The sequence below is a fragment of the Amphibalanus amphitrite genome, unplaced genomic scaffold, assembly GCF_019059575.1.
Source record: "Amphibalanus amphitrite isolate SeventyFive unplaced genomic scaffold, NRLGWU_Aamphi_draft 001367F_arrow, whole genome shotgun sequence".
NCBI classification, from domain to species: domain Eukaryota; kingdom Metazoa; phylum Arthropoda; class Thecostraca; order Balanomorpha; family Balanidae; genus Amphibalanus; species Amphibalanus amphitrite.
Window position 1 is genome coordinate 12,310 of NW_024882860.1, and position 13,577 is coordinate 25,886.

General features: G+C 47.6%; 1 protein-coding gene across 3 annotated transcripts; it reads right to left on the bottom strand.

The window, feature by feature from the left end:
- Positions 1–227: 227 nt before the first annotated feature.
- LOC122372510 (synaptic vesicle 2-related protein-like) lies at positions 228–13,542 on the bottom strand. Of its 3 annotated transcripts, XR_006254884.1 has the most exons (14): positions 13,190–13,542; positions 10,785–10,985; positions 9,937–10,193; positions 9,503–9,627; positions 9,053–9,116; positions 8,431–8,556; positions 7,854–8,062; positions 6,994–7,102; positions 5,929–6,007; positions 5,604–5,715; positions 4,211–4,295; positions 2,884–2,973; positions 1,884–2,075; positions 228–1,543 (listed from the first exon to the last, which is right to left on the bottom strand). XR_006254884.1 is itself a non-coding variant. In XM_043349741.1 (13 exons), exons 2-13 carry the CDS (start codon positions 10,945–10,947, stop codon positions 1,400–1,402), a joined length of 1,563 nt encoding a protein of 520 aa, XP_043205676.1. In that variant the 5' UTR covers positions 10,948–10,985; positions 13,190–13,416; the 3' UTR covers positions 228–1,399. The 3 variants fall into 3 exon arrangements, 2 of the variants coding, with proteins under 2 accessions (XP_043205676.1, XP_043205677.1); XM_043349741.1 differs by lacking the exon at positions 1,884–2,075 and having other exon boundaries at positions 13,190–13,416; XM_043349742.1 differs by lacking the exons at positions 1,884–2,075; positions 13,190–13,542 and adding an exon at positions 11,642–11,660.
- Between the last annotated feature and the right edge of the window lie 35 nt (positions 13,543–13,577).

Genomic DNA, 13,577 nt, shown 5'->3' on the forward strand with positions numbered 1-13,577 from the left:
AGACGCCAGAGGGGGGGGGGGGGGGGGGCGCAGACGTTGATGGGTATTGGGTGGTCCTTCCATGCACAGTCTTCGCGTAATGTCAAATCAAGTCTCAGTGGGTATCATTGTATCATTGATGTTGTATACGACGGCCCGCTGGTGCCGTCGGTGATTGCCCTTCACAAGAAGAAAAACATTAAGCAAGCTTCTAATAATTCGCAGCGATCGAGCAGAGTATGACAAGCTCACGACATATAAATTTATTGCCTGCACCATTTACACTGTAGCAAACGACAAAATAAACTATAAATAATTAGAACAACGCAGTAATCAGACGAAAGAAACTGCGCAAAAGGTGCAAAGGGGACAAAATATAAGTACAAAATTGAGCAACTTTGTTTAAAATAGTGTGCCATCTAACTGCTCGTGAAAGATGAGTGATATCAGGTACCAAGAATAGCTGCCAAGTCGTACACCGCACACCAACCCAGCGTTCAACGTGAAGAAAGCGCGATAGTTCAACTGCCATTCACTGCGAAAAAAGAGCTGAGCAAACACGCAACAGGAGACCGCTCGTGGACCTTTGGTCGGAATCAAAACAAGACTTGCTAATGACTCGGTAATGGGGTCCATCAGTACAGATTCCGCCGTCGCCGCCCGCTCATCAACGAATGCATTCAGTAGCTGCGGAGCAGGGCATGGAAAGTACTGAGGAGCTAATATGGATTCATCACATAATAATATTACATTTAAAAAGACAAGCACTTTTTGGTAAGTACACCCTGCTTAATGTTGTTAAATCCTCTCAGAGAAAAGTGCGTGCTTTGCAGCGGCCGTGGGCTTAATTTGAAGATGTCTCATCGAAATTTACACAGCTGACGTAGACATTTAAAAAATCAACATTACGTAAAGACGCTCCCACACCAATTTCACTTCATAAGTGATCCGGCACTCACGCTCCAAGGCACACTCACCGCAAGACGTTCTCGCTGTTGATTAAATATACAAGCTCACGTAGCGTTTGTTCGATATCGAGATTCGTTGTCAACATTCCCCGCCCGGACCAAAACTCCAGCTCCACTCAGGAAGCACGGTTCGCTCGGTTATCGTTCGGCGATGTTACCACTCCCTCACAGCACACGGGCCGACATGACGCCGCCGAGCCGTTTATCGCTTCCAGTTCCGAACCGAAAAGGGTGTAATCGCGTAATGTGGACCGGGTCCGCCGCTGGTGGACAGTCGTGCTCACTGTAGGTCGGAGCTCGACAGACTCCTCTGCAGAGGTCAGCCGCGACCAAGTCGCGGAGCTGGATACGCTCCTCTGCAGGGGTCAGCCGCGACCAGACAGTCGCACTCACTGGAACTCGGCGATGGACAGGCTACTCTGCAGGGGTCTGCCGCGACCAGACAGCTGCACTCACTGGAACTCGGCGGTGGAGAGGCTGCTCTGCAGAGGTCGGCCGCGCGTCTCGATCGGCAGCAGCAGACACGCCAGGCCAGCGGTCATCGCCACGAACGCGTACACGATCACGGACGCGAACGGAGAACGGTAGATGAGAACCTGACCGCGACGAGAGAGGGTGGTCACACACCATGGTGGGGTTCGGGTGGGATGTGCACCTTCGGTCAAGTATGCATATAATAAAATACTCGTACAACTTCAATAAACACAACAATAAATGCAGGCACCATGATCTCTGACATTTTAGTGCCATATCATGCAAACCATCACTAGAAGACTTTTGATGATGAAGATGACTTAATATGGATATTGGATAGAATCAACATTCACCATTACAATGAAAGTGACCATCCGTATGGTAGGCATTGAAATACCATCCAGCTTAAAGGTTCATTTCATTCATTCCAAGCCCTGACCAGTCTCCACCACGGAGATTTACCTGCCGTTCCGGAGCTGTGGTCGGGAAGAGGATAGGTCGGTTCAGGAGTAGGCACGGAGTAGGACGGAGCCGCTCCGGACCACCCTACTGCATGACCTTGGAGGTCGGTTTGACACAGAGGACCGCCAGGCCGGCCAGTAGGGAGGTGGCGCTGTACGTGACGGCAGTGTAACGCACCGAGGTGCGGGTGAACTGCGCGTAGGAGCGGGGCGGAGGGTTAGAGGGTAAACTGGGCATAGGAGCGGGGTGGCTAAGAGGGTAAACTGCTCATAGGAGCGGGGCGGTGGGTTAGAGGGTGAACTGGGCATAGTAGCAGGGTGGGTTAGGCGGTGAACTGCACACAGGAGCGGGCCGATGGGTTAGAGGGTAAACTGCGCATAGGAGCGGGGTGGTGGGTAAGAGGGTAAACTGGACATAGGAGCGGGTCGGCGGGTTAGGGGGTAAACTACGCATAGTAGCGGGGTCAGGTGGGTAAGGGGTAAATTGCGCATAGGAGCGGGCCGGTGGGTCAGGGGGTAAACTGTGCATGGGAGCGGGGCGCGGCCGGTGGGTAAGAGGGTAAACTGTGCATGGGAGCGGGTCGGCGGGTTAGGGTGTAAACTACGCATAGGAGCGGGGTCAGGTGGGTAAGGGGCAAATTGCGCATAGGAGCGGGCCAGTGGGTTAGGGGGTAAAGTGTGCACAGGAGCGGGGTGGGTAAGATGGTAAACTACGCATAGGAGCAAAGAGGGTGGGTTAGACATAGATGATTGACTGTGAGGGGATCAGTGGAGGTAGGAGAAAATGGAACACGAATTATACGAGGCGACATAGGAGGTGAAATTACTAGGCACGGATTAGTAGTTAACGGGTAACTTAATCGGGCAATAACCAGGAATGAGTTAGACAAAGACCATTACAAGACGACGCTAGGGTGAGTTAGATGGAAAACTGGTCACAGGGCAACGACTGAGTCTGAGAGTTAATCACGACCCACACTCTGAGGTCACACGACTCGTACCTGAGCTATGAGCGGGGTCAGCATGGCGCCCAGTCGGGCAAAGCCGCTGCAGGAGCCGACGCCGATCGACCGCAGCGTGGTCGGGTACACCTGGTGGTGCGGGAAAACACCTAAGCTAGATGGCTAGTCGCAAACACACGGGGGAAAGGACACAAAGTACTGACTGGGGCCGAGATTTACACAAACTAACAAGTTTGCAACTGAATCTAGACTTCAACGTAAAACTATAGTCCATTTTTTTTCAAAAGGCTCATGGCCCGAAGTATTATTTTGGAGTTAGCACGTGCGGGACGCTAGAAAATAACGCAAGCCGAGATGAATTTCTCGGCCATTTTTGAAAGATAACCGCAGTGCTACGGAACGAGTTGTTCAGTTGAGCTTATATTCTGTGTCACGTTTCAAAATGTTTGTAAATTCATAGATTTGAGCCATTCTGTTAATTTTGCATGCTAATGTAACGTCACTCCTGTAGTAGCCTTGATTCCACAGCCAGCCCATCACTTGAGAAACTAGCAAGCGGCAAATCTTTAAACAATCAAGACAGAACAATGATTTTTGCTAATATATTCTGTCGGGGGACAGAATTCTGAACGGCAGGCTCATGGAAAACATGTGTCAACCGCTGAAGTTGGTGACGCTCTATATTGTTGTCTTACATTGTGTTTTCGCATGCTACGTAGAAACTTCGGTCGTCTTTTTAAAAACTCCTTCCACAGACTTTTTCCCAATGCAGAAATCGATCGGTCAGTATTGTAATAGGTCGGCAGATATGCTGGCGCATGTTTCTTTTTGTACTTTACCAGGAAATAAATTTAAAACAAAATGTCAATCCGTGTGTTATTTTTGTAGGCCTGCAAACAGGTCATCCACGTGATCATTTTAATCATTTGTTTAGTGCCTATGGCTAGACCCCGTGTGGAAGCATTTTCGATTCACAGTTCCTCATTATGGGTCTTATGTCCATACCACGGTCCATACTTTATCGCAAATCAGAGACCAGCCGACCAGTGGACCAGTCTGATTTCGAAACGTGCCAAGCCGGTGTTCGTTGATTTTTGTCAAAACCACCACTTTGCACGTGACAATTCTAAAATCTAATTTCGGGCCGTGCGCCTTTTGAAATAAAGTGGACTATAGGTGTTCAGTTCACCCTCGTTCGATCATGACCACAAATACTGATATGATTCACGAAAAAAACTAAGTCATCAAACATAAAACAATAAGTGATGAAAATTTCTGATTTCTGATCAATATAACGAACTCAGTAGCTTCACGCAGATACCAAAGTGACGCCCACCAATCTGTTGCAAGCGAGCTGGCGCCATACCTCCGGAGTGTAGACGTAGGCGGCTTGGAACATGCCGGCGATCATCCCCCGACACACGAACAGAGTTACGGTAAGCACGGCACGGCTGTGAACGGAACGGGAATCGGTCAATCCGAGAGTAGGCAAGGTGTGTTTAGAGCGGGTCCACGTCAAAACAGCTAGTGACTATTGAGCTAGTGACTTTTGAGCTAGTACAAAAGAGCTAGTGCTTCAAAACAGCTAGTGACAAAACAGCTAACGCTAAAATAGCTAGTAATGTAAAACAGCTAGTGACAAAACAGCTAGCGTCAATATAGCTAGTAGAGCAAAACAGCTAGTGCTTCATTATAGCTAGTGACAAAATCGCTAGCGTCGAAATAACCAATGAAGCAAAATAGCTGATGCGTACAAGTGCGAGCAGCTATCATAGATTCTTTCCCGACAAGTCATTAGATTCTTTCCCGACGACGAGACCCGACGGGTAGGAGCAGAAGAGCACCGTTGTTTGACAAAATTATTTGGAATGTTAGAAGTAGGACAGAGGAGGGATCCCTAGGACAAACACAAATTAGAAGCGTGGCACCGGGGAATTCAAGGCATGTTTGACTCATCGTAAAAATCTCATTAATGAGATTTTTTACCGCCATCCAAAAAGAACAAAATCTTCAAGCATCTGATCTTGTGAAATTCAAAAGTGGCCAGGATGTTCAAAAACAAAAGAAAACATGTGCAGAGACAATAGACATGAATACCAGATTAGTCACTCCACTGAGACGCCACAAGGAAGGCATTGTTAGCAAAGAAGAATTCAATCGGGGAGTAGGTTTCAACATCACTTTGAATGTTTGAGATGGCATATCGCGGGAAATACATATTTACAGTCACAGATATCTTACATTTTCGAAGCGAAGTGAATGGGAAGGGAACAGAGGTCCAACGAAATAGCTGTTTTGACGATAGCTGTTTCGTCACTAGCTGTTTCGAGGCACTAGCTCTTTTGCTTCACTAGCTACTTTGACGCTAGCTGTCTTGTCACTAGCTGTTTTAAAACACTAGCTATTTTAACGCTAGCTGTTTTGTCACTAGCTGTTTTGAGGCACTAGCTGTTTTGTACTAGCTCAAAAGTCACTAGCTCAAATGTCACTAGCTATTCTGACGTGCACCCGTTTAGAGCAAACGGTACGGTAATTGAAATCATGACATTGATGTCAAAAATCGTTATTCAGTGAAAGAGCAGTTGGGAGATGGTAATTCTTACTTCTTATAAAAAAAAATGCGTGATCAGGTACAACGTGAAAATAATTGGTATTGCATTACACCTTTCTAGCAATTACAAATGAACATTTCTTGGCTGCTTAGAGTGATGAATATCACATAAACAAAAACAAAAACAAGTTCACCCAGCCGTCCTCACCTCTTTACGCAGAAGAACAGGGTCAGGATGGCCAGAGTGTAGATGAAAAACTCGGTCGCCATCGTTTTCTTTCGCCCGAACTTCTCGATGATCAGTAGCGTGAAGAATATTCCTAGAGACGCGAAAACAATATAAATGGTACACCCATCTTCAACTTTATTAGCTGAAGGCAGAACATTCACACTTGTCATGCTTTTTCTTTGTTTTACACAGAACTATCCAACTGTTTTAGCAGTAGATCCCATAATGGCACCGGTACAACTGACAGCACACAGCCTCGAGCACATAAAAGACGGCAGGACTCGGCAGCTGTGTGCACCCGTACCTGGGAACTCCGCCAGTGTGGTCCAGAGCAGGTCAATGTAGTCCTCCTGCTGGAGTGGCTTACACGACGCCTGACATACCTGCAGTGAGAGAGACAAATGGTAAGCACGGACAGACGTCAAACGGTGAAAAATGGCAAATGGTGAGCATAAACGAACGGTGAGCGGCTTACAAGACGCCTGACATACCTGCAGTGAGAGAGACAAAATGGTTAGCACGGACAGACGTCAAACGGTGAGAAATGACAAATGGTGAGCACAAGCGAATGGTGAGCGGCTTACAAGACGCCTGACATACCTGCAGTGAGAGAGACAAAATGGTTAGCACGGACAGACGTCAAACGGTGAGAAATGACAAATGGTGAGCACAGGCGAATGGTGAGCGGCTTACACGACGCCTGACATACCTGCAGTGAGTGAGACAAATGGTAAGCACGGACAGACGTCAAACGGTGAGAAATGACAAATGGCGAGCACAAACGAATGGTGAGCGGCTTACACGGCGCCTGACATACCTGCAGTGAGTGAGACAAATGGTAAGCACGGACAGACGTCAAACGGTGAGAAATGACAAATGGCGAGCACAAACGAATAGTGAGCGGCTTACACGGCGCCTGACATACCTGCAGTGAGAGAGACAAAATGGTTAGCACGGACAGACGTCAAACGGTGAGAAATGACAAATGGTGAGCACAAGCGAATGGTGAGCGGCTTACACGACGCCTGACATACCTGCAGTGAGTGAGACAAATGGTAAGCACGGACAGACGTCAAACGGTGAGAAATGACAAATGGCGAGCACAAACGAATGGTGAGCGGCTTACACGGCGCCTGACATACCTGCAGTGAGTGAGACAAATGGTAAGAACCGATACTGACAGCAGTGTGCAGTGTGCACTGACAAAACAGACGCCAAAATGGTGAGCAATGTAAGAACTTGTGTGAGCTTACCCGGCTACTTTAAATAGTTCACAGAAATGAGTTACCTTATGGTACTTAGCTATGACAAAGCACCAGATTGGCACGTGTGTCTAATGGAAGTACCAAACAGAAAAGAGGTTACCCACCTCGGCTCCCTCCCATCCCTGCGGCGCACTGCACAGATCTTCCTCGGATAGTTCAAACAGCTCCGTGGTCATCAGGACGATGCCGTAGTAGCAGAACGCGCTGGCCCACCTGCCGGCAGAGGGCGGCCTTCAGACGACAACGTAACTTCCTACAACTTCAGACGGCTAGCGACAGCACAAAATTAGCATAATGTCGCGACCACCCCTCCATCAAGGCTGGTGCTTCTCCCAGTCGTCGGTGCACACATGCAAATACACAACCGGTTTCGATGCGGATCTGTCTAGTGCCTACCTCTACCATGATGTATAATTCAAGAGATGGCGGGTTCAAGGAAGGTTCAGAGGTTAAAAATAGCCGACAGTATGCTGCCGTATCCTGCATAATGGGCGAGACAGCCGTATGCTGCAGACTGGAGGCTCTCGGCGTACATGGGGTGCTACGGCTATGTCGTGCATGGGGTGCAACGGCTATGTCGTGCATGGGATTGGGGTGCAACGGCTATGCCGTGCTAGGTAGATCGGGCCTTTGAACAATACCCCTCTACCAACGCTGGATCCAAACATCCCGGTGCACATTATAATATATCGTTTGGATAAAGTATATCGTCCTCGCGTTGTTAACTACTTGTTTCATGCCGAAAGTACAATTTGACGAGAAAAAAAAAACAAAGGCCGTAAAAATAATATCATGAAGGTCATGTAAAGACGTGTCATGAAATAACAGTAACAATTGTCGGTCGCTTAAAAAAAAAAAAAAAAAAAAAACGCTAAGCCGGTCCTGTCACCATATCAACCCCGCGCCGCGCTCACCATCGTCAACCTCGCACCCCTCTCACCATATCCACCCGACGCCCGCTCACCATATGAACCAGAGCAGCAGTGTGGTGGTGCGCAGCTCGGGCACCAGCAGGTCGCTGAGCGCTCCGCGCCGCACTGTGCTCACGTCATCTACGATCAGCCGGCCGAGCAGCATCGGCTTGCCGTTGTCGTCTGCCATCCGTTTGAGGGTGCTCAGCGCGCGCTCTGACTGACCGCTCGCCGCGTGAAACCGCGCGCTCTCCGGAAGCCACTGTGGTGTAAAAGATATTATGTCATAGAATTATATGGGTCATAGATGGGTCATCGCGGGATTACTGTCATACCACTGGCAGACACGGGGAGGTCACAGGGGTCACTGGCAGACATGAGGTCACAGGGGTTAGTGGCGGACCCCTTGAGGCATTGACTGTAATGACTATTGACTATGTCCGAAAACTATCGCAGTCTGTCTCTCCGACCGCACATGGCATTTTGTGTGCTGCTGCTATAGCTGCTGCCACAGACCACAGCAAACTGCCTGGCCCGACCGCGCATGATATTTGTAGCAACCTTTGCCATAGCTACCTCTACAGATGTTGTCATACGAAACGGCCACCCTGTCCACCCGAACCCACTCACCGGACATATGAGGGTGAACAGCAGTAGAGGCAGTGACGAGAGGCCCAGCAGCCACTTCCAGCCCAGTGTGGGCATCACAAACAGGGCCAGCAGCACCTCCATACAGGCTCCCAGCGCCCAGAAACACTGCTCGTACACACCGGAATAGGGGGCTTTGTTAGCGCTGGATGGGCTAAACTATAATAAGTAGCGAGAGTTCTGCAAAGAAACCATTAGTGATGTATGGCCCGGCAATATATTACAACTCAGGACTTGTGAAGTAAAAATTTAACGACGCTACTAAAAAAAAAACGAGATGGGTCTAATGAGTATCAAATAGGAAATATGTACATCAGTGATTACTAGACATACGGAAATTTCCTAGCGTCGCAACATGTATTTCGACGAGTGGAAGGAAATATCCTGTGAGATATCGGTCGCAGATTGTCAAGAATGCTGCGTGGGTATCATCGATAAAATATTAAACCAGAGAACATCGCCCACGAAACACTGCGATCACAGTCTTCATCAGTGCCATTCGCACAACTGATACAGCAGGTGCAGTTGCACCCAAGTAATGCCTAGTGGAAATCGAAACAAGCTTTCCTCCAAATGTATTTCCGGACAGAATGTATTGACTCACCTCCAATAAAATAACGCACTTTCCTCGCTGCTTCACGGGCAAGTACTCAGCGTATAGTGTAACACTGAAAACAGACCAAAACACTAAAGCGTGCAAAATGTGCTCCAACTTATGATACACAATTGAAAACGTATTCGGTGATCGGGTGCTTCGTAAAGGAAATACACGAGCATGAATGTGCTCAACAAGAAGCATGCAGGCAAAACGAACAAAATTGTCTGAAATATACGAAACACATCTATTTACAACTAACAAATAGTCCACACAAAAACAAAATCAAACCTCCTTCACACATGCAGCTAAAAAAAAAAAAAACATTTTAAGCCACATCAAATCCAAAATGGATAAAACAAAAGCCCCACTGGGTGATCCTCCACGACCCATATTCTGTCCTCTTTGCGGAACGAGAGATTCTCCTCTCTTCGAGAATAAGGCAAGGGTGGTACTCACGCCTGAGGTATGGCTCCGACGCAGAAGCCGACCAGACCCCGCAGCAGCAGCAGCCAGACATAGGTAGGCGCAAATGCTGACAGGAAGCCATAGAAGAACAAGAACGAGCCGGACAATACCAGCGTCTGTTCAAACACGGAAGAGAGTGAGAGGGCGAAAACACAACGCACGGGGAATAGATGAGCAGTTTGGGCAGGCGACTCATTGAAGTTCATACCGCATAGCCTCATCTGAGTTGGATACTACTGAGCAAAATGCGAGACCGAAGAGCTACCTGCGTGGTATAGGTATGTGCTCGATCGGCGTACGTAAACATACTTTTGTAATAATTATCAGCGCACTCGCTTAGAAAATGTCATTTCTCTGCACGGACCAGGATCTGGTTATCTATCCTTGTTTTCGACCTCACTCTACACAGTCACCCCGAGTCGTACCGTTTTCCGTCCGTACTTGTCGCTGAATTTTCCCCAAAATGGCGAGCTGAGCATCATGCCGAGGAAGACGACAGTGGTGATGAACGCCTGACGCCACTCGGATATGCGCCACGTGCACTGGACGGCCGGGGACAGGATAGAGAGGATCATCATCTCCATCGAGTCGGCCATCCAGCAGAGGCCCGTGATGAGCGAGAGGCGCACTTGGAAGCGTCCGAAGCCGATGGCGTTCACCGCCTGGTCCACGGTGAACGTGTCTGTGAGAGAGATGGGTTGCAGTTAGATCGGTGGACGAGCGATGGTGGGGCGAAACGGGGGCCCCAGTGACGATTGCAACGGCAGAACTGTTAGGACGCCTAAGACCTTTATATAACAGCGCTATACTGTGTGATCAATCTTGATTGGGCCGAAAGTAGACAGGTTGGCAGATAGGTACACAGCCCAGTGGAGTGGGGAAGTTATGTGAATCGAGCTCAGCATAACACATTCGAATGTCATCGGGGATAACTATCGGGCGTATATAGAGGCACTCGCAACAAGACAATTACGATTGAAACAAACGTAGAGAAAAATAATACATGCGAACAACCACCAAACAATGCAATGACATCGAAATCATTAGCAAAGGATAAGCATAAAAATGACGTCTGAAAACATACCCAAGAACAATAATCCTCAAAATATACGCATCCAACAATAATTGTATCGTCCTAAGCAGCTACAAAACATTTTGTTGGCCAGCCATCTCAACTTTGGTCTACAAGAAACCGTCATATCCTCCCCTAGTATTTTACTGGCCACTAATCTCTACCCCTGCCCTCTACCACCCCTTCCCCTGCGATACTAACCATCAGGCACAACGCCGGCGGTGGATGCGGTCATCTCGAGCTCATCGCCGGGATCCCGCACGCCGCGCACCTGGCTGAGCAGCGAGCCCGGCGCTACGCTACCCGCCAGAGACGACAGGTCCTCATAGCCGCTGCCCGAGCTGGACGAGCGGATGCGCGGCATCGCTGGGCCGGTGGGACGCTACGCTGGCATTGTGAAACCTGGGGCAGTGTGGGGAAGGGCTGGTGAGACTAGAGACACAAGGTGTCTGAAGAAGAAAGTGTGTTATGTTGGAAATGATCTGCAGCTGTGATTACTATTTAGTATTTGGGTAGGTATGCTGAGCTGGGCACATTTTAATAATAACATCGCTTAAGTTTGTGCAAGATACTTAATCTCATACAGAGCATTCAAGTGGACTACCATTACATACACCTACCATTGCAGAAGAAAACAAGGTAAGAAACCAGGTTGACAGTCACAGGCCATCACTGCAGGTGCACTGATAGGTTATCAGTTGAGAATCTTATCATTTTCCTCTCAGGCCTAAGTATGCAGTGATGTGGTTCAATTCCCCTCAACCTTGGGCACAATTATAAGGCCCAGTTCTTTCAGTGGAGCAGACCAGACAGCAGAGCGCTGTTCGGCGGCCGGCTAGCGCGCTAGCCCGCGCACACATACGTGCACGTTGCCCCGGCAACGGGCTATTGACCAATGAGAAGTGCGCTACGGGGGGCACAGGTATATGAAAAATCGCAGTGACGTTGCACTTTCCTCGCTTCTCATTGGTCAATAGCCCGTTGCCGGGGCAACCAGCACGCATATGAGCGCCGGCAAGAGTACTAGCCGGCCCCCGATCAGGGCCAAGAGAACTCACAGGTAGCCTACCCAGCCGATGAGTCATGACAAACATCCAACACCTTCCAACACAGAATACTCAAAGCTAGTTAAAAGTTAAAACATTGGTCATTTTTCATCTGCTATGCATACAGAGAATCAATGCATTATCTTTCCATCAAAACATTAATTTTTAAATTAATTGTAACATTTCATCATTCTTTTCCTGAAAGACAGCACTTCTATCAATACCTTTATTTTCTACTGCACTGTGGCAGCAACACAAAACAAAAAAAGAAGATTCTGGAATTAGGAAAGATTGGAGAACTACAGGTATGTTCCATTGATTCCTCAAACTTGATCATCAACAGGCTCATCTAACCTCCTCTCATTAAAAAAAAATTGTTTGTCACTACTCGAAACTCCCCCAAGCTCATCCCCATTCCACATCTCACCACCACTATTTGCCTTCTCCCTCATCCCAAACAAATGTTGGATTTTTGGATGAGGATCTGCATAGTGCATGGACATATTATGACGCACATTATTCAAACTTGAATTAATTTGCAAGATTGAGCATTACGGAAATGATTGTGGGGACTGGTGGGGACTGAGGGTGACAATATTCATTTTTAGCAATTTTCCATATATATCTGCTTTTTATTTGAAAGAAATTTTATCTCAATCTCAGTCAATGCTAACACACCATCAACACCACCCATTACATCCTGAAAACAGCTTAGTTCCTCACAGAAATGTTTATGAGGCTCCTCTAGAATGGCTCTCCTCGAAGCTCATCCTGCCTCAGAGGTTTTTATTTTACATTTACCACTGGAACAGACCCAATAATAAAAATCACAAATTTACTTGCATAATAGCCAAGATGACTACACCTTTTTCCTTCAGTTTGAAAAAGTAGGAGTTCAATTTCAAAAAGATGCACTACTTTTTTTCTAAATTTAGTTCGAATGTTTGAATGGACGGATTGACAGAGCCGAAGCCCACGCTAAGCAGAGCTTGTTGCGTAGACCCCGACCCCTACCGACTACCGTCCGATCGCGCAATTCCGGGCATCAGGAGAATTTAGATGCCAAAGTTTAACGTGCCCTTCAAAGCCGGACACGGCCTGTCCCACTCAACTGACTTCAACTGGCTGCGGCTGCTCCCACCAACCGCAGACCATCCCCGTCAGGAGTCTCAAATATCGAGCGCCGGAGCGTCTCGAACCCGGGCTCTCACTACCGGGAGTCCAATGCTCTATCAACTGAGCTACGGGACAGGCGAAATTGAAAGATTTCATTTAAATTGAATGGCAATTGGCACATGTCTGAAATTACAGTGTGCCTTTTCAAATTGAAGCAAAACAGGTGTAGATGACATGACATGCTATTGACCTGGTGAGTTCAGTAGATATAACACAAAATTAAAGGCATAGTAAGCATAATGATGTGATAATAATTAGATTGTAATGGTCGATTGCAATTTGAATTGTGATCGCTGGCTCAGCGATCTAGATCTAACCTCTCTAACCTCCAGCGACACCACTGACACTGGGCCTGGAAACTCCAATTTAAAATTAAATGATTACCTTTTCACATGAATGATGTTTATGAATATTTTCAATGACAGATGAGCTACTGTTTAATATCTTGATTCATGAATAACAGCAATTTTATCAAAATTTTCCACGAGAATTTGTTGCACCGTGCAAGCACCGTTTATTCACACACTGACACCACAAGAAAAAATATAACATTTACACGGGTCAGGGAAAACGGCGCACGAGTGACATAATTTGGCAGCAAGGCATAGCGGGAAAATTCTTCACCAAGCACAAAGTTTTTTCCTCCTGAATCACTCCGATTGGCATTCAGATATCTATGCCATGGATGAAAGAACCTGGATAGGAAACTCCTATTCCTTCAACATTGGGCCTGTTCCAGCGCCTCCAGAAACCTCCAGAAAGCTCCAGAAAG

What these genes read in the sequence shown, in the direction of transcription:
- LOC122372510 (XM_043349741.1), bottom strand. Translation starts at nt 10,947, where the DNA reads ATGCCGCGCATCCGCTCGTCCAGCTCGGGCAGCGGCTATGAGGACCTG. An exon ending in CACACTGGCGGAGTTCCCAG is followed by an intron (nt 5,716 to 5,928) that starts GTACGGGTGCAC and finishes TCGCGTCTCTAG; the next exon opens with GAATATTCTTCACGCTACTG. An exon ending in CTGTTCTTCTGCGTAAAGAG is followed by an intron (nt 4,296 to 5,603) that starts GTGAGGACGGCT and finishes TTCCGTTCACAG; the next exon opens with CCGTGCCGTGCTTACCGTAA.